This window comes from Thamnophis elegans, chromosome 7 (assembly GCF_009769535.1).
Source record: "Thamnophis elegans isolate rThaEle1 chromosome 7, rThaEle1.pri, whole genome shotgun sequence".
In the NCBI taxonomy this organism is placed as follows: domain Eukaryota; kingdom Metazoa; phylum Chordata; class Lepidosauria; order Squamata; family Colubridae; genus Thamnophis; species Thamnophis elegans.
The window spans coordinates 31,145,663-31,172,536 of record NC_045547.1 but is presented as its reverse complement, the minus strand read 5'-3'; the positions used below and the strand labels follow the sequence as shown (position 1 = coordinate 31,172,536).

At 36.4% G+C, this 26,874-nt stretch overlaps 1 protein-coding gene across 2 annotated transcripts; it reads left to right on the top strand.

The window, feature by feature from the left end:
- Positions 1-5,564: 5,564 nt before the first annotated feature.
- On the top strand, positions 5,565-19,684 carry CBX6 (chromobox 6). 2 transcript variants are annotated; one of them, XM_032220936.1, is made up of 5 exons: positions 5,565-5,900; positions 6,042-6,085; positions 6,329-6,394; positions 6,574-6,640; positions 9,030-19,684. In XM_032220936.1, the coding sequence occupies exons 1-5, from the start codon at positions 5,832-5,834 to the stop codon at positions 9,951-9,953; spliced, it is 1,170 nt and encodes a 389-aa protein (XP_032076827.1). In that variant the 5' UTR covers positions 5,565-5,831; the 3' UTR covers positions 9,954-19,684. The 2 variants fall into 2 exon arrangements, with proteins under 2 accessions (XP_032076827.1, XP_032076825.1); XM_032220934.1 differs by having other exon boundaries at positions 8,976-19,684.
- Positions 19,685-26,874: the final 7,190 nt, after the last annotated feature.

Genomic DNA, 26,874 nt, shown 5'->3' with positions numbered 1-26,874 from the left:
ACATGGTGGTGGAAAACAGCCAAAGGGAAGGAAGATGCTGTTCTATCCCCTTTGTGGTCTCTCTTATTTTACATCTCTATGTTTAAACATTAGAATGGGAAATTAATCCTATATTCTTTCCTCTCTAATCCATGTGAGATGATAATGGTGGAGGTAAGTAAATTTTCTATCTATCATGAATACAAAGTTTGAGTAATATGTTCCATTACAATTTAATTCCTGCTCTGGTTTAAGTTGTTATATTATGTTTAACTATAGCCTAATTTAACAAGTACTGTAGTTCAGACCAGGTCATCCAATTATCAGTGAATGAATGACATGGAATGTCATTTAGTTCAACTCTTGTGGGCATTTCTGTCAGATGGCTAATCAAACTTGGCTATTCTAGGCAAGAAAACTTACATGACTGGTTGGTGCAGTAATATTAAATAGTGTAACCAGAGTTTTGTACCTAATGTGGCTTTTGTCCCTCTTCTGGAAAAGAGTATAACATTTTCTGAATATATTGGGATTACTTACTCATACAACTGGGTCTGAAATTACCTCATATGTTTGAACACATGGTTCTTAGACCTACTTCATTATTAAGCATTGATTGGACACCTTAAATGGGTATGATTATCTGACACTGATCACATAAAAATGTTTACAAGAAGAGACAATAGGATAATTTTTCATTTTTCATTTATTAATGTAATATTATGGATAATATTATGGATAATATTATGCCAAGCAAAAGTGGAAGCAGTTAAGTCTCATTGCCCTGATGACAATTTTGAATAGCAGTTGCCAGCAAGTTAGAGATTACAGTTTGGTAAGCAGCTGAGCATCTTTATAATAGAACTGCGGAACTGGAAGAAACCTGAAACTCTTTAAAGTCTCTCAAACCTAGCAGCTACAGTGGTTGTAGTTAGAGCTTCCCAGCCTCTACTTACATGCCAAAATAATCAATTCTTTTGCCAAACAATTCTTAACACTCTGGAAGTTTTCATTAAATTTTAGCTGGCATCTGCTTCCCGGCTTTTTTTTTTTTTTGTATAATAACAATTTTTCATGTATTTGAAATCAACAGTATCTTCCTTTAATCTGTTCTTCAAGCTAAATTCACCCAGTTGAAAGATCATCTCATCATTTTCTTTATCCTCTTTATATTTTGTCAGTGATGTTTGTAAAATGTGAAGTACATGCAGGCAGGAATCTCTCCAAACAAATATGGCAATAGCAAAAATTAAACCTGGAACATGGGACATGCTTTAGCTTGGAGCTATCACATTTTCTGCAGACTTGTCCAGGCAGTTTCTGATAATTGAACATGACTGAACAGAAGGGGAAAATGCTTTGTAGATGTTTGTTTCAAAATAATTATAAATCTCATAAGATATCAGATTAACTCAGCAACCTAAATATTTTTTTAATGGGAGGATTAAGGCAACACAGTATTTTGCACATATATTTCAAACTAGCTACCAATTAATTAAAACATATGGATAGTTTAATATATGACAAACTTTTTTATTCCTTTTTGTTGGGGAGGGGAGACTGATCTGATTAGGAAAACATGTTACTTTACTCTCAATCACAAAAGCTAGGACTGTAAATGTGGTTTAATCTCCCAATAATTGTATTGTAACTACCTGAGCCATCTTTCTCTTAGATATTTTTTTCTGAAAAAATGTCCCATTTTCTTTTTTCAATAACCACTTTCATTTTTCCCCTTGTAGCATTTTGTTAATCCTGCTGATCTAGAACAAACAGGCAAATGAAAATGTATTTTAGCAAAACTATCACTGATCTTCTACATCAGAATTCAGGATGTTATTGATCATTTAGCACTTAGACCTATATACTGCTTCACGGTGCATTACAGCCCCTCGCTAAGTAGTTTACAGAGTCAGCATATTGCCCCCAACCATCTGAGTCTTCATTTTACCAACCTGGAAAGGACGGAAGGCTGAGTCAACCTTGAGCCGGTGAAAATTGAACTCCTGGAGTGAACAATGAATTAACTTTCAGTTCTGCATTCTAACCACTCTGCCACTAAGAGCTCTATTAAGCCATGACTTATTTAAGTCAGCTATCAAATCTATTCAAAATAATTTGAATGTACTATTCGTCTATTACAACAAAGGAAAAAGTTGTTCATTCTGTAGAATTAAACAAAATTGGAAAGCTATGAAGGAAAGTTCTATTGCCTTGAGGAAAAGGATGAAATGATATCAGCCTTTTTGAAGTGGAAAGCACCATGGAAAATGATTTTTATTAAAAATTAAAATATTTTTTATTAAGACTTAAACAAGAAAATAAAAGTCCCCATAAAAGATGTGTGGTTACGAAATAGGAAATTGAAATAAATAAATAAAACTATTACAAACCAATGTAAAGTAAGAAAGAAAAAAAACTGCAAGAAAAGAGAAAAGTTGAAGAAAAATAGGGAGGGAGGAATGAAGTGGCTTCCAATATTCTGCATAGCAGTTATTAAGTAGAAGTATGTTTTAATCTCTCTAAAATTACAATGTATTCTTCTTTCTATAATCTTATCCTGTCTAATCATCAAAACCATAAATCACAACTTCACTGTATTCATTTTATGTGAAAACTGCGTAAGGCTTCCAGTCACCAATACATGTAGATAATTTCTGTAATCAAAGAGGTCTACCAATTTCAACAAGATCTGTAAATTTGACCAACCATAGTGGGTAGTGTCAGATCTTTCCACCTCTGCACATATAATAATCTTGCAGTAATCCTATTTCAACTCCTGTCTTCTGGAACAGCATCCCCCTGGAGTCATGCACAGCTGCAAAAGACCTGGAAGACCCTTAAGACCTGGCTCTGTTAGGCTTAGGGTGCCTGCTGAGACCTGTTGTCTTTTTTTTCTGAATGTTGGGACTGCTCTTTTACTCCAAGCAATCATAGATGTTTCAGGATTTTTAAAAAATCCATGTATTGTATATGGATTCTTCCTCAGGTGAAGAATCTGAGGACCTACAGATTATTCTAGGCTGTATGAAGCCCCACATAGCTCCTTTAACCTTTATCCATTAATTCTTTCATCAATTTCATACTACAGTGATTGCAAGTTTAATTTCCTTTTGTGCTTTCTTTTTAAAGCATATACAGATTGTAAACAAAACAAGGTGCCAAGAGCTCTCCAGAGTGCTGATTGCTTTGGCAATGTAGTCAAATATCTTTGAAGCATATCAGAGTACTTAATTGCTATACATGGTGTCAAGAAATTAGGCAAGTCATGACAGTAACCACTTCATTGTACATAAAGAAGCCTCTACTATTTTTAAGCATTAGGTGTCATTTTCTGAATTACAAATGGTAGTTTATGTAACAGGATCACTATTGGCTTTTAAAGAGCTTTTTCCACCATGTGATGTGTCCAGTTTGATGCATATGGTTGCAAATACATGTTTGGATCTGATCACGTGCATGCATTGAGCAAGTATGATAGATCAGAAACTCGCTTTGAATTTTTATTACTACAGATTACTCCTGAATACACCTTAAAAAGTCAGTTGTGAATTAAAGACTTACGAGTAGCCCTGGTAGATCAAAATATCTATAGACAATTAGGTCAGGAAGCTCATAAACATGAAGATGAAAGTCATAATGTTTTGCTTTCCAGGACTTCATATACAAAGTAGGCTGTCAACAATTTTGGGAGCCACAAATAGCTATCAGTATTAAAACCATTAATCATATACTTACCTTTGAAATTTGTTCAGTTTCCCCTTAAAATAGTCTAAATTGGCATTTATCACTGTATTTGATGGTGGCACATTCCTAATTATACAATATGTAAATAAGTTGTACCTTTTATCAATGATGAATCTCTGACATTTAATTTGGTATACTTCTATACAAACATAGGTTCTTTTCCTTAACAATAGTAGTAAGAAAAAGGATATACAAGATTTCCTCTTACTTTTCTTCTTGTTAAAGGTTGTACCTGTTATTTACAGGGTATATTTTGTTCCAATTCAGAAATCCTAAATGACATACCCACATACAGTAAAAACAGTAAGATTAAAAAAATAAAAGTATACAAGGAACAAGGGAGCATCCTATAATGTTGATCACTCTTTTTTTAGATTTCTAAGATCCTTTTTCAGATGCAGTACTCAAAACTAAACACAGTATTCAAAATAAGGGCTCATTGCACTTTTATATAATGATAATATTTACACTGCTTTATTTTCCATTTTTCCCTAATGTGTCCAAGCAGAGAATTTGCTATTTAACAACAAAGAGTTGGCTGATTTACTCACTATAGACTGGTGGCTAGAAGAAAAAAAATATGAATAGCTTATCTGAATATCTTTGTTTTGTTGTTTTTGTTCTCTTTTTCCTGTTTTCCCACAATGCAGCCTATAAGGCAAATACATGCCCAACAAATAAACATACAGCAAATAAATGCCCAGAAGTAGGATTGTGGGAGGGGATTACGATCGAGGAGAGAATGAATGTATTCTTCTCTTCCTTCCTAGTACCTATCTCTTCCCACTTATGACTATAACCATGTTGCTTGTATCTTTGCAATTGATATTTTATTTGTTTCCTAGTACAATTTGGTTGATTAGTAACCTATGACTATCACTAAGTGTTGTATCTTATGATTCTTGATGAATGTATTCTATTTTATTTTTCTTTATGTACACTGATAGCATATGCACCAAAGACAAATTCCTTGTGTGTCCAATCACACTTGGCCAATAAAGAAATCTATTCTATTCCATTCTATTTCTGTTATAGCAACGTGATATGAGCAAGGCTATTCTATTTTTTACGGATATCTGTGATATCTAAGGTTTCTAAGGTCTTTTGTTTTGCGTCTTCAATTTTAACTTAGCTGAATTTCAAGATCAAATAAAACCGGCAGACAGAATGACAAATCCAATCCTTGAGGCTCATTATACCTTTTGCTGAAGCTACTTTTTTCGATTTTGTAAACGTTTTGGAGTAAAACCTCCTCATCTCCCGGCAGGGAGTCCGAACGTCAAGACAAGCCGAGAAGCGAAAACATGGCTTGAATCTCAGCTTAACTGGGATGAATAAATTACGTGTCTCTGAAGCAGAGACCTATCTGGGAGTCAAGGCTTTCTAGCACCTATTTGTATTTTATATGAATAACATAAGTTGTTTTTTTTAATTGCCACAGGAGAAAGATCGCCACTGTACGGAGAAGGGAGCAGGAAATGACAGCTATGAATAATGACAAGCGCTCGCTGAGAAAATGGAAAGGCTAGCAGGAAACCTACTGGGGGAGAGGGGAGGGGGGAGAGGAGGGGGCGCTACCCCTGCGAGCGAGTCCACGCTGTACTTTCCTATTCTCGCTCTTCGCACGTCCACGTCTTTTTTTTCTTTTTCTTTTTTTGTGCTCCGAAGTCAACAGCGCGGACCCTTTAAGAGCCCGCGCTTGCGCCCTGCCGGCTTTTTCCCCCGAGGTGGGTGGGGGCGAAGGAGGCACGGACTCTCCAAGCGGCAGCGAACGTGAAACGGAGGGGTGGTGGTGGGAGGGGGAGGCTTTTTTTTTTTTGGCTCCCTGGTCCCTGGTCCCTGGTCGCGTGCGTTCGGCGGGGTGGCGCGCGGTAAGGCGAAGATGGCCTGCGCGCGTGCGCCGGCGCATTCCCGTCCCTCGTGCGTGTGCGCGATTCAATCGCTCTGAGCCGCTGTCGCGGGAACACCGCCGCCGCCGCCGCCAACAGCCCGCCTCAGTCAGTCACTCAGCCAGCCAGCCCTGAGAGAAGGAGAAAGGGAAGGCGAGGGAGCGGGCGGGATTATTATGGGCTGTGGGTGCTGCTGTTGCTGAGGTTGAGGCAAAGATGGAGCTCTCTGCAGTGGGCGAGCGGGTCTTTGCGGCCGAATCCATCATCAAGCGGCGGATCCGAAAGGTGAGTTGCGGGCCGGCGGGGCTCGCCTTGGGGTCGCTGCCGTTGCCACCCTCTCTAACCCGCTCCCTTTTTTCTCCCCCTTTCTCCGCTTTCCCACCCGCCCGTCCTCCCTCCCTCCTTTCTGCCCACGTATTTTTGCAGGGACGCATCGAATACCTGGTGAAATGGAAAGGCTGGGCCATCAAGTGAGTTGCTGCCTTCCAGCCTCTCCGCGCGAAGCCCCGTTCCCGCCTCTCGGGGCCTGGCCGGGCTGGCGCTCTGCCTTCCTCCCCTCTCGGAGATCAGACCCGGGGGGGGGGGGGCAATGGGAGGTTGGCTGTCTCCTCTCCCGTCCCCCTTCCACCACCACCACCTACCCTACCCTCCGCAAACTCCTCGGTGCACATGAACGCCGTGTCACCCGCTCTGTTCGTCTGAATTCTCTGCAGGTACAGCACTTGGGAACCCGAGGAAAATATCCTAGATTCTCGCTTGATTGCCGCCTTTGAGCAAAAGTGAGTTGAAGTCTTGAAAAATCAGAGGAGGAATCGCTGTGGCTTTATTTCCTGTAGTCAGGAAGTTAATGTGTTTATTTTAAAAGAACGTTCTCTTTTTAAACGTTCTCTTTTTAATTGTTCGTGTTTGGGCTTTTTTTAAAAAAAAGTTTTAATTTCTTTTCCCCACCCTCAACAAGGGAACGTGAGCGTGAGCTTTATGGACCTAAGAAGAGAGGACCTAAGCCTAAAACTTTTCTGCTAAAGGTAACTTCTGTTTAATAACTTGATAGCTGGTTAAGGTTTTTAGGTTCTGTTGTCTAAATATTAAAAAAGTGGAATTGGAAAGGAATAGATAAAAATCAAATGTTATTTGTTCTTTATTATGGTTGAATACAGTCTCTGACTGATAAATCTGACAAACTGTCATTTGTTAAATGCTGTGATCAGTGTGATGACAAAACAGAAGTTTGTTTCACTGAATCCTACATTTAAGTGCCATTGGACTGGAACTGACCAATGGCTATAAGCCATCCTTTTTAATTTGTCAAACTTTTAAAAATTGACCTTATTTTGAATGTGATAGCTGTTTGATTTCAAAAAAGCGAAGAAGTTACTCCTAATTATCATTGGAAGAGAGATTACCAGAAAACCACAGATTTTTAAAAATGCCAGTAGAAGTGGTAAATAATTGTTATGTTGTTATCAAGAAAATTACAAAGACATTGTATGCTAGTTTAGGCACTACTGTGAGATGGGCAGCTTTATAAATCATTTAAATAAAAAAGCAATGGTTTTTTTATGGTCTTTATATTTATTATGTTTATTATGGTCATAGATCAGCATAAATTAAAGTCTTTACTATATGTTTGAGCATTCACAAGTTATCCCACTGCATGGAGGGAAGTAAGCAGTGGGGTACCACAGGGTTTTGACTTGGACCCAGTGTTCTTCAGTATCTTCATAAATGATTTAGATGAAGGAATAGACACTAAGCTGGCAGGAATAGACAAAACCCCAGAAGACAAGCTTTCCAAAAGGATCTTGACAGACTTGCCCTCTCTAATTTACAACTCTAATTGAGCCCAGAATTTCCATAGTAAATCCTGAGAGTTGTCAAGTCGAGGCCCCATGTGACCAACCTGATTTTACATATTTTTGTAGCAGTCATTAAGCGAACACAACATCCTTAAGCAAATGCTACAATTGTTCAGCAAATCCATTTATTCCTATAGCATTTTATGCCAAAAAGTGCCTGAAAAAGCCAGAAACTGCCAAAAACCATAAATTGCAGTCATGTGTACACTGCAACTAGCCATAAAGGTGAACCTATTGCCAAGTGCCTGAAATGTGGCTATGTGACCATAGGAGGGGAGGGCTTCATAGCACCATAAACCAGTTTTCTGTGTGTGGGATTTTTTAGCTTTTGGGGGATCCATCATAACTTTGAACAGTAAATGAGAAGTACCTGTAATTGACTTAACCTGAACATTAACTGGAGGCCATTACAGTCTTAATTCTATATGCTAATCTGTGGCTTTTCTAGCATAGTATTAAGTAGAAAAGATTAATGATTGTTGCTAAGTACATTACAATGTTTTTAGGATCAGAAATAATATTTTTGCAAATCCTGGAAAAGTGCATTTCATTACATTGCTTGTTTTTGCAATAGTTGATTCATTTTCAAGTGACTAGGCATCATAATGACTGACACTATCTAGATCATATTTAATCTCTCTATGGGCTGTTGCTAGTCATCCATGGATCAAAGAGTAGATAGATTTTTCTTGATTAAAATCAAAACAGTTTCCAGATCTTACATTTGTAGCAAATTGCCTACTGTAATTTCCTAACTACTTTTATGACAGATAAATTACAATTTAGTGGTGAAATATTTCTACTTGAAATACTGTTTCTTGTTTAACAGTGTTTTTATCCAATTTTGACATTATTTCCAACAGATATTAGTATGGTCGCCTAGAGGAACCCCACAGAGAGATAGATGGCAAATAAATAAATAAATAAAATTTATATCCTGTCTCACTTCTCTAATGAGTAGTTAAGATCAATGCTTTCTTTGGATGGTCTGAAAAAGGATGTGCCCGAAAATTCTAGTGATGTCAGGATATTTTAGCTAACAGTATTCACAGAAACTACTTGTCCTATGAACTGTTAATTTTGTAAGCCTTTATTTTTTTTAATTTGGGAAAACTAATTTGTACTATATCGCTAGGTTCAAATGTATGCATCAAAGTTAACTAATCTAGGGTCACTCTTAATTAGTAAACATAAACCCTTGATGCTCTCTGTTCCTTAACATCCTAGTATGCTAAAAAATCAAAATATATTTCATACAATCCTGTTGGGATTTCCCTGTGTGTAACAATATCATGTTTAGGTTAGACTAAGCTTAGGCAAAACTGCCTTGTTAATTTGAACTACAATGAAGCTGTATTAGAAATCCAGAAGTCATTCTTCACTTCATCTTTTTTGGCTTTGTATTTAGAATTGTGTTCCCAACTCTTTAAGGATCCTGGACTTCAGCACATAGAATATATTTTCTTCTAACTCTATGTTTTTCATTTTATCCCATCTACTGCAGGCTCGGGCCCAAGCAGAGGCCCTACACATTGGGGATGTACATTTTTCTGTCAAGCCCAGTTCTAGCACAGCCTCACCGAAACTGCACTCCAGTGCTGCAGTGCACCGGCTCAAGAAGGACATTCGAAGATGCCACCGTATGTCTCGGCGCCCATTGCCCCGCCCGGATCCACAAAACAGTGGAGTGGGTGGGAGTACTGGCATACGCCCCCCTGTCTCTCCTTTCTCAGAGACCGTACGCATCATCAACCGCAAAGTGAAACCTCGTGAGCCCAAGCGTAGTCGTATTATTCTCAATCTGAAAGTCATTGATAAAAGTGGCAAAGGAGGAAGTGGGGGAGGAAACCTGGCACGCTCTAAGATCCCTTCCCGAAATCGTGTAATTGGTAAGAGCAAGAAGTTTAGTGAGAGCATGCTTCGTAATCAGATCCGCCACATGAAATTTGGAAGCTTCCCTCTGTATAACAAGCCATCTGTTCCAACCCCATTATTAGAGGGAAAGACAGAGGCAGGAGGTTCTCAAGGTGCTTCTTGTGGACTCATGGGCTCTTCTGCCTATGATGCCCGCAGTTCCAGCTCCTCTGACTGCCCCTCACCAGCTCCACACTCCTCATCTGATCCAGATGATTCCCCACCAAAGCTGCTTCCTGAGATTCTAAATCCTGCCATTCCTGACTGGCGTGAATCTGAGGTCCTCGATCTGTCAATTCCACCTGAGTCAGCAGTGACCAGTAAGCAGTCACCTTCCAGAGGGAATGGAGTAGGTCAGATCCCATCATCTCCATTGTCTTCTGACCCAGAACAGGAGGCTGGTGATTGGCGACCTGAAATGTCTCCATGCTCTAATGTGGTAGTTACTGATGTCACCAGCAATCTATTAACGGTCACAATCAAGGAATTCTGCAATGCTGAAGATTTTGAAAAAATGGCAGCAGCTGGAGGAGGTGGTGGTGGTGGAGGAGGAGGAGGCAGCAAATAAAGAGGTGTATTCCTCTTTCACAAATGTTGGGGGAGGGGGAGGGGACAAGGAGGCTATACTGCAAGACCATGCATGATATGAATGCTTGCTTTCTTTTCTCTCTTCCTTCTCATCTGTTCTTTCTCATTTTGCTTGGAAATTAAGATGATAGAGGAATAAAAATAGATGTGTTTGAAATTCTCCAATGTCGCAGCTGTTAGGACTCATGCTGGGAAATAAATTTTCCTCTTGTGCATATTTGGAGGTCTTCAAAAATTGCATCTTTTTGACAGGAATCTGGTAAATAAGTGCTTGGGAGAATGGTGGGTATATTAAGTGAATGATATATTTTCCCCTCGTGTTCAAAAAACAAAACAAAAAAATAACCCTTTGGCCAAACTCAAAGTAGGGAGTTTATTTTCTGTGAATTGCCACTTTATTCCTGTCACCTTTCCTGTATATTTGTGATTTGACAAAGATAATTTGGATTGACAGTATCCAAGGAAAATGTCACCATAGTTATTGGAAACTGCTACAGAATTTAGAAACCGTTACAGAACTTCATAGGGATTGGGTATGCCTAATACTGCAGTGCATTTCTGAATGTTGTTCCACTGTGCATGTATTAGAAGTGCAAATAAGGTTGTTCTGTAGCACTTGTAGATGGCTTAGGCCCATTTTCCCTTTTTCATTAGCCTTGAACTATATCTCTAATAGTTCCTGATTGTAATACATTTTGTATTTTTTTACTGTTAAGCTAAAGTTGCTTCAGTCTTATGAAGCTGTTAATCTTATCTTGAATCATTTGTTCTTTACATATCAGATGTATGAGTTTTATTTTTTCTGAAACCTTATTTCAGAAAAAGTGGGGCCTAATATTCCTTTAGAAAAGTGCATTGAGATGCAACCCACTATTCTTATTTACATTGGTATATTTAGTTATATGTCAGCGAAGTAGGAAAAAGGTCCTTGCTTGTGCTTTTCCTTCTTTCTATTTTTCGCTCGGTAAAAGAGATGGAAGAACATTCATTTCTGGAGTTCCCAAGGTTTCAAGTTGCCTGTACAGTTGCCAACCAAAGGTGCTAAGAACATATTGTAAACATTTATTATATGTCTCTTGGATCTTGGTATGTTTGTTGGGAGACAGTGTGTATGTTTAGTGTATGCTTGCCTCTTCCTCCCATCCACCCGCTTGCCATACCTTCCTTTCATTTAATTCATTCTTACTGAAACCTGAGTACTCGGCTTTGTAAACAAATAATGTAGTTGCTTTTGCTAGATTGCCTCCACCTCCCATCACCTACAACTGTTAGGAACAATGACTCCATATATTGATGACTAACATTCGCTGAAGTATTTCTTCACATTTCTACTTCATAGTTCTTTTGTCACATGTTCCAGCTTTGATGCAAACTTCTCCTCCCCTATACTATGCCTCCGATTTGTTAGTAGTGGCACATGTGGGTATGTATGTAGTGTTGTCCAGCAAACTATTTATGCATTGTTACATTATGATGGGAAGGATGTGTTGGAGGTAATTCTTAAGGGCTCAACTGCATGCTATGCTGTCACTGAAATAACTAACTCTTGTTCTTAATGGCATGTCTCTTCTCTATGTTCCAGTCTGAACAATTATCTTTTAAAATTCTGCTTAGGGATTTTTTTTTGTTTCATTTTGTTTTGTTCTTTTAAAGTTTATTAACTATATGTGAAGCCTGGTGCAAATACTGTGGCATTTACTGTTTGATAAGGTTTTAAAAAGCAATTATTTAATTTCATTCTCTCCATTAGAAAGGATTTCTTCACACTTTTCCTTCCCCTAAGTTTTCTTTTTAACATTCCTCTCTTTCCTTCAAGGACTTTTCAGAATTCCATTTGTTTATATCCATGCTTAAGAAGAAATCAGAACTTTGTTAGAAAAAAGATTGAGAGCTGATATGTGTTAGAGTCCTATATATATATATATCAGTATCTATACATAAATGCCTACCAAAAGCAAAGTTTATGATGTTAAGCATTGTGTTGTTTGTGAAAATTTTGAGTGCAGGGAATATTGAAGAAATATTCAAGTTTTACTGTTATCTAGTCATGCATTTTCTTTAGTGTCTTTTATCTTATTTTTTAAAAAAAATGAATGAACTCTACAAGGTGTGCAGGGTTATTATCTCCATGTTCCACCCACTGATATATAACTCTAAGGCTTTCTGCATGCTTTGGAATTCACTGTTTGTAATTTTTTGTGAAATCAGCAAGACAAGCTGTATCATTGCATTGCCTCAGAAGAATAGGAGGCATTATCATGAGAGTTTATTTTAATGGTTTCAAAGGTGGGTGGGCTGGGCTGGGCTGAGGAAAAAGATATATAATAGGGAGAGAACAGGGGGGCTTGTATTAAAAAGACTTTAAGAGAAAAAATAGAATTATTTTATGAAACTTCAAGAGGAAATATAAGGGTGGTTGAATAGTCAATCATGTTCTACAATTGTTTATTTTTGTGGCATTTTGTTAGAAACAAATTAGATAGCCATTCTAAAAAATTTCAATAGGAAATGCTTCAGTTACTTTAGCACACAATCTCTTGGCCCATTTCCCCTTGTTCCCTGAAGTCTCTTGTCACTTTAGTTTCTGTGAGTTTCCATAGAATATGTTTTTTACCTTTCTTAGAGGTATTATGAAAAAAATAGTCATTAACAAACTGGCTGATTTCAACATAAAGCTCTTCCAAATGTATCAAACAGGCTTTGTTTGATTTTATTCCATCCAAAAAGAGATCAACTACTAGAAATAGTGGAGTGTGTGCCTGGAGAAAATGAAAGGAGATGAAATAATTTTTCCTTTCTCTTTTATGATCATTTTAACATGAAGATATTGGGTATACATTTTATGCACTAAATACTTGCCCAGGAGGTATAGCTGCTTAAAACTGACATATATGTGTTTACTGCCTCTTAAGGCATAAAATTTCCTCCACACACTTGTTCTTTACTATGATAAATGGAAAACAAATAAGGATCTTTTTTTGTTTTCATAACATGAAAAGTCAAAGGCTGAAACTTCTAGGACTTATTACAAGCTGCTTGAATAGCAATTCCTCTATTGCTATAATTGCCACTGTAGCAAATGTTTAAAAATGAAAAGCAGTAAATTAGGGGTGGAAAAATTATGGTCCAAAAACTTTAGTGGCCATCCAGCATTTCTTTTGTGGGGCTAAAAATGTGGGCCTTTTTCTTCATTTTAGTGTTTTAAGGAATGCAATGATTGTTTTAAATTCAACATACTAATATAGCACCTACTCTACTCCTGAACCCCTCTTCTCAAATGGAGCCTAGCCTTTCCAATTTCTGTATGTCACACGTTGCATCTGATGTAGCTCTTGAGTTAATGGAAGTTGTATGCTCCTTCACTGTAATTATTATTCCTTAAATCCATTTGGAGTAAATAGTATTTGCAATTAGTAGATTTGTCTAGTTTTGCCTTGCTTGTGCTGATCACTAGAGATTTAGCCAAAAATATTTAAACAAGTGGTGTTTGAGTAAGAAATCTCTGGCAGGTTGCTATTGAGCCAGTCTGGTAAAATAGAATATGGTGCTAATTGTTGGTTGTATTGCTATTATCTCTTCTATCTCATTACAACCAGCAGACTATTTTAAGAATGGGCTAAGGTTGTGAACTAGAGTAATTAATTCACAGAGGTGTAAGAGATTTGAGCCAGTTTGATGCAAGAAATGCTTGCTGTTTGGACTATAAAATAGCCTCCTAGCAGCTTCTAATTAATTTGGGGGTTCTGTAACATATCAACTTAGTTGCTGTTGCCTGTCTCCAGGAGCTAGAACATTTCTTCACATCAGAAAGAACCATCTCCTTTAAGGGCAGGGGAAGACCAGTTATGTGTAATACTGGAATGCAAGATTGTTCTTGCCTTAGATTATTTTTCCCTTCCTAATTTAGCAAATTATCTTGATCTTTTCTGTTAAAAGGAAACCTTGTTCCATGATGCAGTCAAACCACTAGAGGGTAATATAGAGCTATTGTGTTTTAATGATTTGAGCGTTATTACCTTAAATCTTAATTTCTCCTTATATGATAAAGCATAAAAGCCCTTCTATACATACAGTCTGTGCAAAGATGCTGCGTGAGTTGTATGTATATGTTTTCTTTGCATCTGTGCCATGCTTGTGGCCACTTTTGTTATTAGGAGAGTTTGATGGGTTGGGGGTTGAGAAAGAAGACTAGTTTTGCAAATAAAAGGAAAAAAAAAGAAAAAAGGAAAAGTTCTTTTTTTTAAAAAAGAGAAGATTTTTACATACAGAAGAGGATAGAGATTTAAAAATATTAAATGCAGTAATTGCACAAATGTAGTGATATTAGCTGGTCCTTAAAGAAAAGAGTATTTTTACAATTATGAGTGGTAGAGGATGGCATTCAGATAATTAAAATTGGGAAGGAAGAGCAAAGAATGTAAGAAGAGATGCAGCTTCCAAACTGAGGAAGCAAATCCTTATCTTAGAGAAAATTCTTCCTTCTGTTACCCTTAACTTGAAGGAGTAGGGTGAGTGCCTCCTTCCATAGTTATGAAGCCAGAATTTAGCCTTGTTCTGTTTGTCAGGTGGGACTATGTGGCATTTTATTATTAACTTGTTCATGCAAGTTATCAGTTGTATTTCATGATGATCTGCTGAATTGAATGGGACATGTTGCTGCTTTGTGGTTTTCAGTAAGATCTGGGATCTCTGACAAGCAAGACGTATGTGTGTTTGGTAGCTGTGAAGGAAACATACCCTTATAATCTGGCAAAACGTTCAGTGATAAAGTCAGTTCGTTGATATTGAAGTTGGTACACCAGAAATTCTTTTTCTAACGAAATCCATGTTACATCTTTCGTACTTATATAAGCAGGATTTTTACAAGTGGGTAATAGCTTTCCTACATTAAGAGATATGATTAGGGCCTTCTTGAAGAAAATAAAACTAAAGCAATTTTCCCATTGGCATAGTCCAAATGCGTTAGAATTGCAACTCCCAATATTCCCCGTCATTGAGTAGTTACAGTGTGCAAAAAAGTTGGAGAACCACAACATAGGAAAAACTGCACTATACTAATTCTGATGGCTTGGACCACGGTGATTATTTTCATCCTGTGACATAAGGAAAATGATATGAAAAAAGCAAGTATAGCCTTGCAAATCAAATATACTGTTAAAATATTTAAGGAAAATATATAATGAAAGGGAAATATGATGCACACAATTCAAAATTGTCCAATCGCCTATGAAGTGCTGATTGTAGAAGCTGAGTGTAAATAAGTGCTAGGAAAGAATTCACACAACCCAATGGCAGTGTAACATTAATACCTATATTAGATTTTATATTACAGTCCTTGTAATCTAAATCGGTGACTACCATGTTAGTCATATGGGCAAATACAGATCAGATCATTGATGTGGAAATTATACGACAGGCATTGGACAAGAATGGGGAAGGATAGCTGTTCTAGCCGTAGTATTTGTTATAATGTAGATGATTTTGCTTTCATGGAAATTGGCATTTTTGTTTTGGCTCTTAATTTTTAATGTCTCATAACCTGCAACAACTGTTAATGGAAAATTGAAATCTACTTAAGAAGAAATATTAGCTGTATTCCCAAGGAAACATACTACTGCCCCCCATTGTATCCAGATTTGTGCATGTATTTTACAGATAACTATTTTTCATCTATTCACTCTTAGAAAAGCTTTCTCAGCTATTATTTACTAATAGAACTATGATATCTTTGCTCACTGAGATTACTATTTCACTCCATACTAATCAAACTTTTTTACACCCTCTGGATAGATAAGACTGCACTCTTAACACTGAGAAGGCTTGCAATTCAACCTATTTGGAGAGCTTGAGACTAGAGAAGGGAGTGCTTCTACAGCTATGTAGCACATAGAACTTTCTGTGTCTCCTTAAAGTAGCTATATTCTTTCTCAGTATCGTGTGGCAGCTCCCATGATCTTGGGAAAAGACACAGCCACCATATGATGTCGCAGAAAGATGTTCTATTCATACTCCTGAGTGTTCCCAGATGCCTTCCAGAGATAAATCCAACCACAACACAGCCTTAGGTTGTTGGTTGACTTGATACATGAAATGGGCTGTGAAAGATTAAAGTATAGCAACAATAAGCCACTCTTCAAATTCTGTGGATCTATTTCAAGGTGATTTTTTTTTGTTGCTCAATAACTCAGTCCTGCCCATTTAAAAATTATCTCTCTGTGTATATTATTGTGATCGGTTGTTTTTAATTGATTTTTAAAATAATGTTAGCTGCCCAGAGCTGCTGCTTATGAGATAAAACTATATAAATTATCTGAAATAAATTACAGAAGAATCATCCCTTTATTTTAATTTCTATTTAACAGGGATGGAATACTGAGTTGAGTGTCAGTGTAAGATTTGTGGGGTTTTTTCTGTTTAGAATAAATTTGATTTCTTTGCTGCATTTCCTGCTGTCCCATCTTCTATAAAGCCTAGATTTGGGTAATTAATATGGAGGGGAAAACAAGATAGTGAAGAGAATTCACAAATTGCCCCTGTTGGGGAATTATGTTTATGAAGTAAATGGGGAAATGTTGGGATCCAACAGTTGTAGGATTCCTGTTGGGTCATGGGTAAGTAATGTAACAGATTTGGAATGTATTTCTAGTTGGTCAGGTTCCACTACCATTGTGTCTCTGTTCCCACTCCTTGCTTCTTGCACCAAGGCCTTGCACTGTTTTGCCTGGTGCATTCATGTTTCAGTATTGCTTGCTTTGCTGTTTTTGTGACTGTCTGCTGATGGTGCAAAGCTGGGATATTTTCAATATAAATATATGTACTATGTATATATAAATAAATAATCCTCCACTTAACCCTCCACCAAGCTTTGTGATAAAAAAGACAGCTTGGGCCAGTAGTATGATCATAATTTTGAGAACTAGGAATACCTAGTTGTGGTCTAAAAAAATGCTGTGATTTATAAACTGTTTAGTTTTATTTTTGAGATCTCCTTTTTCTCTAGCTGAAATTGGTTTTAAGAGGAAAAAGAGAAACTTGCTGTTCTCAGTGCTTATAAACACTTCTGAATATTTATACTTCCCTTTAATATTTCCCTAATTAAATATTAGCTTTCACTTAACTTACAGATTGAGAATCCTAAACGATGAAGTTGGGATTGGAAAATTCTCTTTCCCCACATGGCTTTTTTTCAGCTTGATGCAACCTCTAATCTGACCTACCGGTATATATGATCTGTTTTTATTGGCTTAAAGATTATCAGTGTTACTTCTGAATGATTAAATGACGTTAAAAACATGAAACTGCCTTATACTGTGTTGTTAGCTGTTTATTCAGTCTGGCTGAGTATTGATTATACTTATGGGCATGACCTCTGTGAGACAGAGATTTCAATAGGCGATTCTTGCGACTGAGCTTAAGCTTCCATTCCACAAAATGTGGTGCTATTAAGCTACAGGCCTCCCAATATAATATGTATATCCCTTTGCTTATATCAAGTCCTGAATATTTTTTGTATTATATATTTTGAGGGAACTTCTAAAACTCAAAGGTAGATGAAGTTATACTGCATCTATGTATCTTGACTTGACATTGACATAGAATGAAAATTCCAAACTTCTCCAAGTTTAGAATTTTGCAATTGGTAAATTCTACAATTGATATTCAACATCAAACATCTTGGATTATTTAAATTACTTTTTAAATTGCTAACTGTAAGCAAAGTTGAGGGGAAAATGTCAAAATTAGTTCTTAGCAGAATTCTGAGTAATGATAGCGTATTTTCAGTGTCCTGTATTATTTTTAGGGAGGAGGGTGCACAAGGTTTCAGATTCAAAATATTTTAAGTATGAAACAATTCTGAACATTCCAGAGGTATTTTGAAATCAATGTGAGCTCTTTGATGCTCAAGATTTATTCCTTGACTTTGAAATGGTTTCAGCTCAAAATAATTCTGGAATAATTCAGGTAATCCATTTTAAACTTGAAATAACTCTTATGAATTTGAAACTGAGTGTTTCAAGCCCCTGTTTGTTATAAATATGTGCAATTGTTCTTAATTTGTATAACTTAGAATCCTGCAAACTCTAGACTACTTTTTTTGTGAAATTTTCATTTGCATACATACCTATAAGTGGATACATACCTATAAGTGGATGAATATGTACACATGCACAAACATTAAGATCATTGAAATGCATAAGGCTTAGTTAAGGAAAAATAATTGCTGAATAAAACCAATGCAATCTCAGTTACTGTATATTATGAAAAATGTAATAGTTATGGTATTAGGAAAACTAAATTACTCTAGGCATTGAGAGATGCAACTTACAGCATCTTCATCATCAGTCCTGCAGAGAGTTCTAGTCCAACAACATCTGAAAAACCATTTTTTCCTACAGTTGGTAATAGCAATTGCTCATTTAAGTACAGAAATTCTACAGTGCTCAGATAAATCCTTTAGGATTTACCTGGTTGCATTCTTTTTTTTTCAGTAGAGTAGATTTTTTTTTCCTATGCGTGAATTTTTCTAAATATCACAGTTAAAATGTTGACAAGGAAGAAGCATGCCCCAGAGATGTCTGGTTCCTGAATTTCGTAATTTCCTAATGAGCGGCCCTTATCTGGCACTTGCCTCATAAGGGCTGCAAAGGACATCTGAACAGGCATCACATTCTTTGCTTGTGAAGATAGAAGACAGCTGCAGTGCAGTTTTACTTACAGTACTTACCAAAAAGAGTACTTTAGGAGAAAGAGACCACATCTAGTATTATATGAATGGGGAAGACAGAGAAGTAAGAGAAAACCAAGGAGTACACAGTTTTTAAAATGAATTTTGCAGTGGAGATTAAATTATTGTTTAGAGGTGAAGCTGCTTGGGAGATTATTGTAAATGTTTCCTTTGATTGAATTCATTCAGATCATTTAGAACCATGAAAAACCTGGTTCCTGGTTTATATAGCACTTAAAAATATTGTAAGCACATAATTTAAACTCTGCATTATCATATCGGCAAACTTTGTGTCATGTTAAAGGATCCCCCTTTATCTAAGAATGCTTCCCCATTCCCCAGATTGTGTCTGTCAAATAATTAACTAGTCCTATTTATAGGAATGACTTGTAGCCACGAATATCTATTATTCAGAAGACAACAGAGAGCCTGTTAAGATTCTTTAATTTTGCAGCATTCGGAAATAGTTATATGTATTTACTTGTTTTGTTATAGTTTGAGGCACTTCAACAAATAGGAAATTTTCCATGTTTCATATTTGATTGTCAGGAAAGCACTCCCTGTTTCTGCTGCATTATCACTGTTCTATCAAGTTAGGTAAATATTACAATTACCTATATCTGTCCTTGCAGGCTGCAGTTAGTAATGGGAGCTAGTCCTGTAGTGTTTATAGGACCTTATCAGAAATAAAGTAGATACTCTATAATTTGATAACAAAGAGGTTTTTATAACTGCATCACTCTAGTTCAATTCCAAAAAGTCACTTTGGAGCATATAAGAGCAGGAATGTAGCACATCTGCATTTCTTTAAAGCTGCCATATCATCTCAGTGATGTACTGGTGCTTCAAAGATCTGTAGAGAGAGAGATTTATGTTTTCACTCTCACGTTCTCCAAAATACTCCAAAAATGAGTCTGAATACTGCAAGCCCTAATAATTTTTAATCCAAGAGTTTACAGGTCCTAAAATACCCCCCCCCCCCAAAATTAAATGCAGGAATAAAATGATGGAAAAATATGTAATTATTTTCAAGGGGACAACTACCGTATTTTTCAGAGTGTAAGACGCACCTTTTTCCCTCAAAAAGAAGCTGAAAATCTGGTGCGTATTACACACTGAGTACAGCATTTTTTGCCTCCCGAAACTCTGCTCCCTTCACCAAAATGGCCATACATAGCTTTTAGAAGGCTTTCAGAGAGCTCCTGGGGGCTGGGGAGGGAAGAAATGAGTGAAAAGCAGGCCGTTTTTTGCCCCCCAGCCCACAGCAGCAAACTTCTTAAAGGCTATCCATGCCCCTTGTTTGACAAAAAAAATAGGCCTGTTTTCGCAAAAAAAAAATGGGCCATTTTTTGCTCGTTTTTGCCCCCACCCCCCAGGAGCACTCTACAAGTCTCCTAAGGGCTATTCATGCCCTTTTCGGGGGCAGGGAAAACGGGACCATTTCGTGAAAAACGGGCCATTTGTGGGAGATTTGCAGAGTGCAAAAAACCTTTTTAAATTTTCCTCTTCAAACCTTGCTGCATCTCATAGTCCGGTGCGTCTTATACACCGAAAAATACGGTAAGTACATCAGATTTTCTTCATAAACTTAGTGCTATCACACAGAGATTAACATAACTAACAGCTCTAGTTACGTTCCTAATGTTTTATTCTTCCTAAACTCTCGAATGTTATATCCAAACCGCTTGAAATATATCTCACGATATGTCCTACTGGTCCTATTCAAGGAAAATCTCGTACTTTCACATGAGCAATTACAGGGAGGCATAGAATTGGTGCTTATTCCTTTTTTGCATACATTGTTAGGCTTCCTAAGACCAGGTCTCAATCTTGCCAAAATTGATGCTCGTATAGGATGAAATCTCTAAGAGAATTAATGGATTTGTGGTCCCTAATAATATGTAAGAGTTTTGTAACTTGTTTGAAGTATTAATGTTGGGTCTTACAAATGTTCAGATATTTGAGTGAATATGCATACGCTTGGGCATTTAGTTTTTACAAAGTTGAGACCTTATGGTCAAGAGCAAGCTAAGTTAAATTTATTAAGTTCTTACCTCTTGGCGTACAAATAGGCTTAAAAATAAGAGCTATATATCTGATGACTATTTTGTATTATGAGAAAAATGCATTTAATGAAACAGTTGTACACGAATTAAATGTATCTAATACTATGTTGTCTTAATTACTTTTTAAATATAGTGTTTGCATTTGCTTGGTTGCTTTTTAAAATCCAGTGTTCAACTGGCTACAACTAGAGTGGATTGCTGGGAAGCATTACACAGTGGTGATTTAATCACCCATTGACATTTTTATTAGAGAAGGGGATTGTTTCGAGTTTGCGGGTGGGGGGAAGTAATGCTAATTATTCTTGTATCATTGGTACATTTGTTCTTTCTGTTGCTCTTGAATATTGTACCAATGCCAGAACTGGGAATTAAGAAGAGAAACCCCAATAAATTGTTACATTCCAAGCTATCCGTCTCAATTTATGTTCAACTATCTTGTGTTGCTACACCAAAGACAGATCTGATCTCTTGATTTCATTGATTTTCTTCTAGCAAAATCGTCCTGTGCTACAGTCAATACTCTATAGGCATTGTACTTCAATATACATATAATTATTTTGCCTACAGCCACTTCATTAAAATTAATGGCAATTGTTTTTCCCTTCTCTTCCTCTGTCTTTTGAAACAATAATCTATTTCATTTGGCTTTGTTTGCAAATTTTATTATTTTCAAAACACTCAGAAGTATCCACTACCTTTTAATCACATTGATTTGGATGGATTATAAAATTCTACATCTAAAAATACAGAAGTAGATATTTCAACAAGGATGTCCTTATTGTATTGATTATTATGTGTTATAAGGCTACAGCTGTGTATAGAAAAAGGAAAATTCATCTCAAATTTTACTTGTTTCTCTTCAAAGTTTATTCTCCTGAACACCCTATTTCCATGATAGCGAACATACGGCACGTATCCCACAGGTGGCACACAAAGCCCTCTGCGGGGACGCATGCTATTGCCCCAGCTCAACTCCACTCCGTATGTGCCTCCTGCTGGCCAGCTGGTCTTCAGGTGTCTGCCAGTCATGGGTGGGGGCAGGCCGCATGCAGGAGAAATGCATGGAGGTGGGGTTGCATGCGCATGCAGGGGCAAGGGAGAGTGCGGGGGTGCAGCTCCCCCCATGGCCCGTTTTGGTCTGCAGGGAGGCCTGCTAGGGGATCATGTGCACATGCGCAGTGGGTGTGTGTCACACATTGTGTTATGGTGCAGGTGCTGTCACATGCACATGTGCGCTTTCATCACACGACAAAAAGGTTAGCCATCACTGCCCTGTTTGATTGCAAATGGAAATCTATGTTGTTTTTATTAAATGGATCTGAATTACAGACTATATCAAGCTAATTATTATGATACTTTATCCCACCTTCCCTCAAATGATACATCAACTTCATTTTCAAAACTTAGCATTAATAATTTCTCTGAGAGTTGCATCAATCTAATTAGATTTTTTTAAAAAAAACTTTCTTTGTTATATTCATTAGAAAATAATGTGTGGTTGAAATGTATTTAAACAAAAGGCATAGAAACTTCTTATGTACAAAGTAACTACAATGGAAAATAACTGAATTGCTGCTAAAAACTCTTCTCCCTTTGTCAGAAAAAGATTAATTCAATCACACATAGATGACATACAGCAATCCATTGTAGACAAAAATAGTAATATAATTTTAGTTTCATTAGTTCTTGTAAAAGTGGATTACCATTTTAGAATGAAACATTTTCCAAAGCTAATAGCTATGGAACCTAAAAGCATCAGGATTAAAATAGGCCAGATAAGAAAAGGTTAAGTTGATTTATGAAAACACATTACAGTTAATTTTTATAAATTCCAATGTTCTAAAGATCAAGGTTAACTTAAAAAATTCACAGTAAACTGTTATTTTAGAGTAAGCTTGTTTTGTAAGCTTTTCCCAGTGGTAAAATTACATGCAACCCAGTATTTCCCGTTCACTATATAGGTTACAACATTAAGTGCAGGCATTAAATAGATGACAGAACAAATAATTCAGTGTTTTCCAAGATATGTAAAGTCAATAACTTTCAAATTGAGCATACAGGATTGAATTCTGAACATCTTGGAACCAGTAACAAGCTAAAACAAAGGCCAAGCAATAAAGCTGACATGTAGCAAATTATAGTATATCTCCTTTCCAACAGGTAACTTAGTTTACACAATGAAAAACCTTACCAAAGTTAATATCTTATAATTCACTCATTTAAATTCTACACATTGATCTTACCACTAATACGGAAAAAATACTTGGATCAGCAAGTCAAAGATAAGTACAGATTTACCAACTGACAGGCTTCTTGAAATTTTTATTCCTAGATTGAGTTTAAAAAAAAGTCAAATTCAAAACTATCTGAATTTTCTATACCTATCATAATTCTTACAGACACCTAGTTGTACCACATCTTATTTGCTTCCATTTATAGACTAAGTAAGAGATACTTTTTGATAGGAAGCAAAAAAAAAACCCCACATTTCATATACTTTGCATATGCAATAAAAGTCATTTTCCAACCAGTACCTGGATCCTGCTTGAGTCTGCACCCTCCTAGAACCCCAGGACACTCGCCAGTATTAATTATGGAGATCTTGAAAGAAATTCCTTATTCTCTTGTTTGGTGTGTGTTAAAATGATGCTGTTCTGCAGTGCATGTCACTAAAATATATACTGTTGCAACCTCCTTACTGAAGTAACTGGGACAAAAATCTAAGTGAGAAATGTTAAAGGAAGTCTAGCATAGGTAATAAATAAGCCAAATAACCTCAAGAATTTTTATGCCAGTGATTCCACAAATATTTCCCTATCCCTTCCTGGCATTTTGTCAAACTCATAATATGCCATTTTTTGTCATGCTTTTAATCCAAATGTAAGGATTTGGGTGGCCATGCAGGATATTTTTTATTAACAGGGTTTTTTTTAAATTCTTGATAGTTATTCTGTTGTATGTCCAAGTTGAAGTATTGGGGAGTTACAAAGATACTGAAATAAAATACTTATAACATTAAGGCTACTTACTGATATCAGATAATGCTGCCTACTATGGCTAATATTCCTGAATATCTGTTTCCCTGAGCAATGCCTTCCTTCCATTCAAAGGATAACTGAATGGTAAGTGATGACACAGAGTGTAAGTATCTGGTACACCTACATTAATAGGAAATGACACTAATTTCTCCTAAGATGATGTCATGCTAGTGACTTTGTACAGCTTGAGTAATTCAGGATGTGTTGAATATCAAGAGAGAATACGTTAGCAGCAGCCAGTTTCTCACTAACATTAAATACAGCCTGAAAACGTGTTGAATAGGAATACCATTTGTCCCATATGAATCATAGTGCCTGCTGTGTTGCGATATTTTCAGGGAGGGCTTAATTTTCGGGGGAGGGTTTATTTTAGTGCATGCGCTCAAAAACGCATGAGCCTATTATCCGGTGAGGTCTTATTTTCAGGGAAACAGGGTAGATGGAAACTTTTGGTCAAATAAGATGCCAAAGCTGCTTTTGTGGAACAAGTAGTACAGGTAGTCCTCAACTTAAAACCATTTCTTTAGCAACTGTTCAAAGTTACAGTGGTACTGAAAAAAGTGACTTATGACTAGTCCTTGCATTTATGACTGTTGCAGCTTCCCCATGGTCACATGATCACAATTTGGGCACTTGGCACCTGGCATTTATATATAATAATTGTAGACTTCTGGAAGTCATATGATCGCCATTTGTCACCTTCTCAGTTTCCGACAAGCAAATTTAATGGGGAAAACTGGATTCACTTATTGACTGTGTGAGTTTATTTAACAATTACCCTGAATCATGGCAAAAAATGTAAAATTGGACATGGCAGATTTTAAGCTTGGGCAAACAGATTTTTCTGTTTTGCCTCTTTAATTTGCAGGATACTCATTTTTCACATTAAAGGGACTCAATAATAAGATCTGTCACTGTAAGAGTCTGATCCTGCTTGCAGCCTTTATGATGTTTTTTCTTGCCCATGTCTCAAAATGCTTATTTCTATCTGCTGATTATTACAAATTTCCTGTGTGTCCCACAAGTTGTCTGTGTGCAATTTCTGCATATTATTTTCGTGGTATTTTTCCTGTTCCTTCATCTACTGCTTCAGTATTTCATTCTTAACCCTGCTGGCTGGTTTTTGGAAAATGAAGTGTTTGGATTGTTAGTTACAAGTGGCAGTGATTCACACAGACAAAGCCAATTGGCTACATCTCCATCTTCTAGACTTCTTTAGTCAAATCCAACTAGCTGTTCTCCAAGTCAGTTTCATCTCTTGGAGGAAGAAGACAATCTCTTTCCCACACAAAAACTTTCACTGATTTCCTCTTAGGGATACTTAAGGTAACTTTTTTTCTAATACCCTGCATTTTATTGTTGTTTTTGTCACATGCTGATTTTTGTATTACTGTTTTCCTCCATGTTACTCCAAGTCATGAACTTTGACATCAGATTGGAGGCTTTCAGTTTCCCAAAATAAGAAATTAAAGAAGTCATGTTAATGACTTAATGTTGCCATCAGAAAGGCACTTCCTGAGAGGCACATAATTGTGCTGTTAATGATTAGTACTTTTTAGCAGCTAAAAATTTAGGCAATCTAAAGAGATCCTTATTGGTTTAATAAAGGAATTCTCTGTTTTCTATCTAAACCTTTCATTTTGTTTGTTTTCTTTGTTTGAACAGTATAGAATTATCAGTTCTATACTAGAACTGATATAACAGTATTGTTTAAGGCAGTGTTTTTCAACCACTGTGCCGTGGCACACTAGTGTGCCGTGACATAGTGTAAGGTGTGCCATGGGAAAAACACTTTATATATAGTCAATATAGGCACAGAGTTAATTTTTTTTAACATTTTCTAATGGTGGTGTGCCTCGTGATTTTTTTCATGAAAAAAGTGTGCCTTTGCACAAAAAAGGTTGAAAAACACTGGTTTAAGGTGTGTCTGTATATATAGTGAAAGATAATGTATTTACATAATTTATGGGGTTTTTTTAACCATTTTTTCAAGGATAATGGTGGGCACACCAAAACAAAAACAAAAAGTAACCTGCATTTCAATCCTTAGGATAATGTTTTTTGGTTTGTAAAACAGTACATGAAATACATGATTTTATCTTTTTAGGATCTAATTATCTAAATTTATATAAGAAAGAATAGGAAAGAGAGATAAGAAACATAAGCTACAGCAAAAGCAAGGAAGCAGAATAAAGATATAATTAAACCTCTTTACAAGGCAAGTGAACAGATCTCATGCAGAAATCACATTTCAGCATTCAACACTCAATGAATTCAATCCTATGTACTTTCCAATTAGCTCTTCCGAGGCTAGCTAGTTGTCATTAAAATAAAGCATAATAAAATAAAATCTGCTCAGACCAGTTAGTTTGTTCATCTATTCAGTCTTGAAACAATCTGTCATTAAAGATTTGGAAAAGTTAAATTGGTTTATTATAATAAAGTGGCAATTATGGAATGGAATTATGAAGTTAAACCTAATCAGGGTAAAGCATGTTTTTTGCATAAACAAAACAAAATATTTTAAACCCAGAGATCTGCTAAAGAGAGGCCACAATTATAAATGTTTTCAGCATTATCATTAAATCGTATTGCATTCTTTAAAAATTGTCAAAATATTAATTTTCTTTTTACTGTAAAATAATACCTTTAAAAAAGTTTTAAGAGTACATTAAGAATTATTTCATGTAATATAGTTAGATATTGATAAATATTGATTTAAGGTTCCTAAAAAAAACTTCATAATGTTTCATACCGGATAGTTAATAGAAAATAGATTACTGAAACACATATTATGAAGGCAGGACTGTAAGAAGAAAGGACAGGAGAGTGGATCTGACTAGGATTGAATTGCCATGTCATTGGCAGTACAATTACATTGTTAGCAATTTCAGCCATGACTGCTTGTGAAGACTGACTTATTAGAAATGAGAATAGCACTTAAATACACCAAAAAGGGAATGCTAAACCTGAGAAATAACTGGCACATTAATGTAAAAGAACAAGGGACAAAGAAGTAAGACACTCTTTATTTATGCAAAAACTGAAGGAATCCCTCCATCTGTATCACAC

Excerpts from the sequence above, each read along its gene's own strand:
- CBX6 (XM_032220934.1), top strand. The coding sequence starts at position 5,832 with ATGGAGCTCTCTGCAGTGGGCGAGCGGGTCTTTGCGGCCGAATCCATC. Across the intron at positions 5,901-6,041 it reads TCAAGCGGCGGATCCGAAAG|GGACGCATCGAATACCTGGT; the intron begins GTGAGTTGCGGG and ends GTATTTTTGCAG. Across the intron at positions 6,641-8,975 it reads CTAAAACTTTTCTGCTAAAG|GCTCGGGCCCAAGCAGAGGC; the intron begins GTAACTTCTGTT and ends CATCTACTGCAG.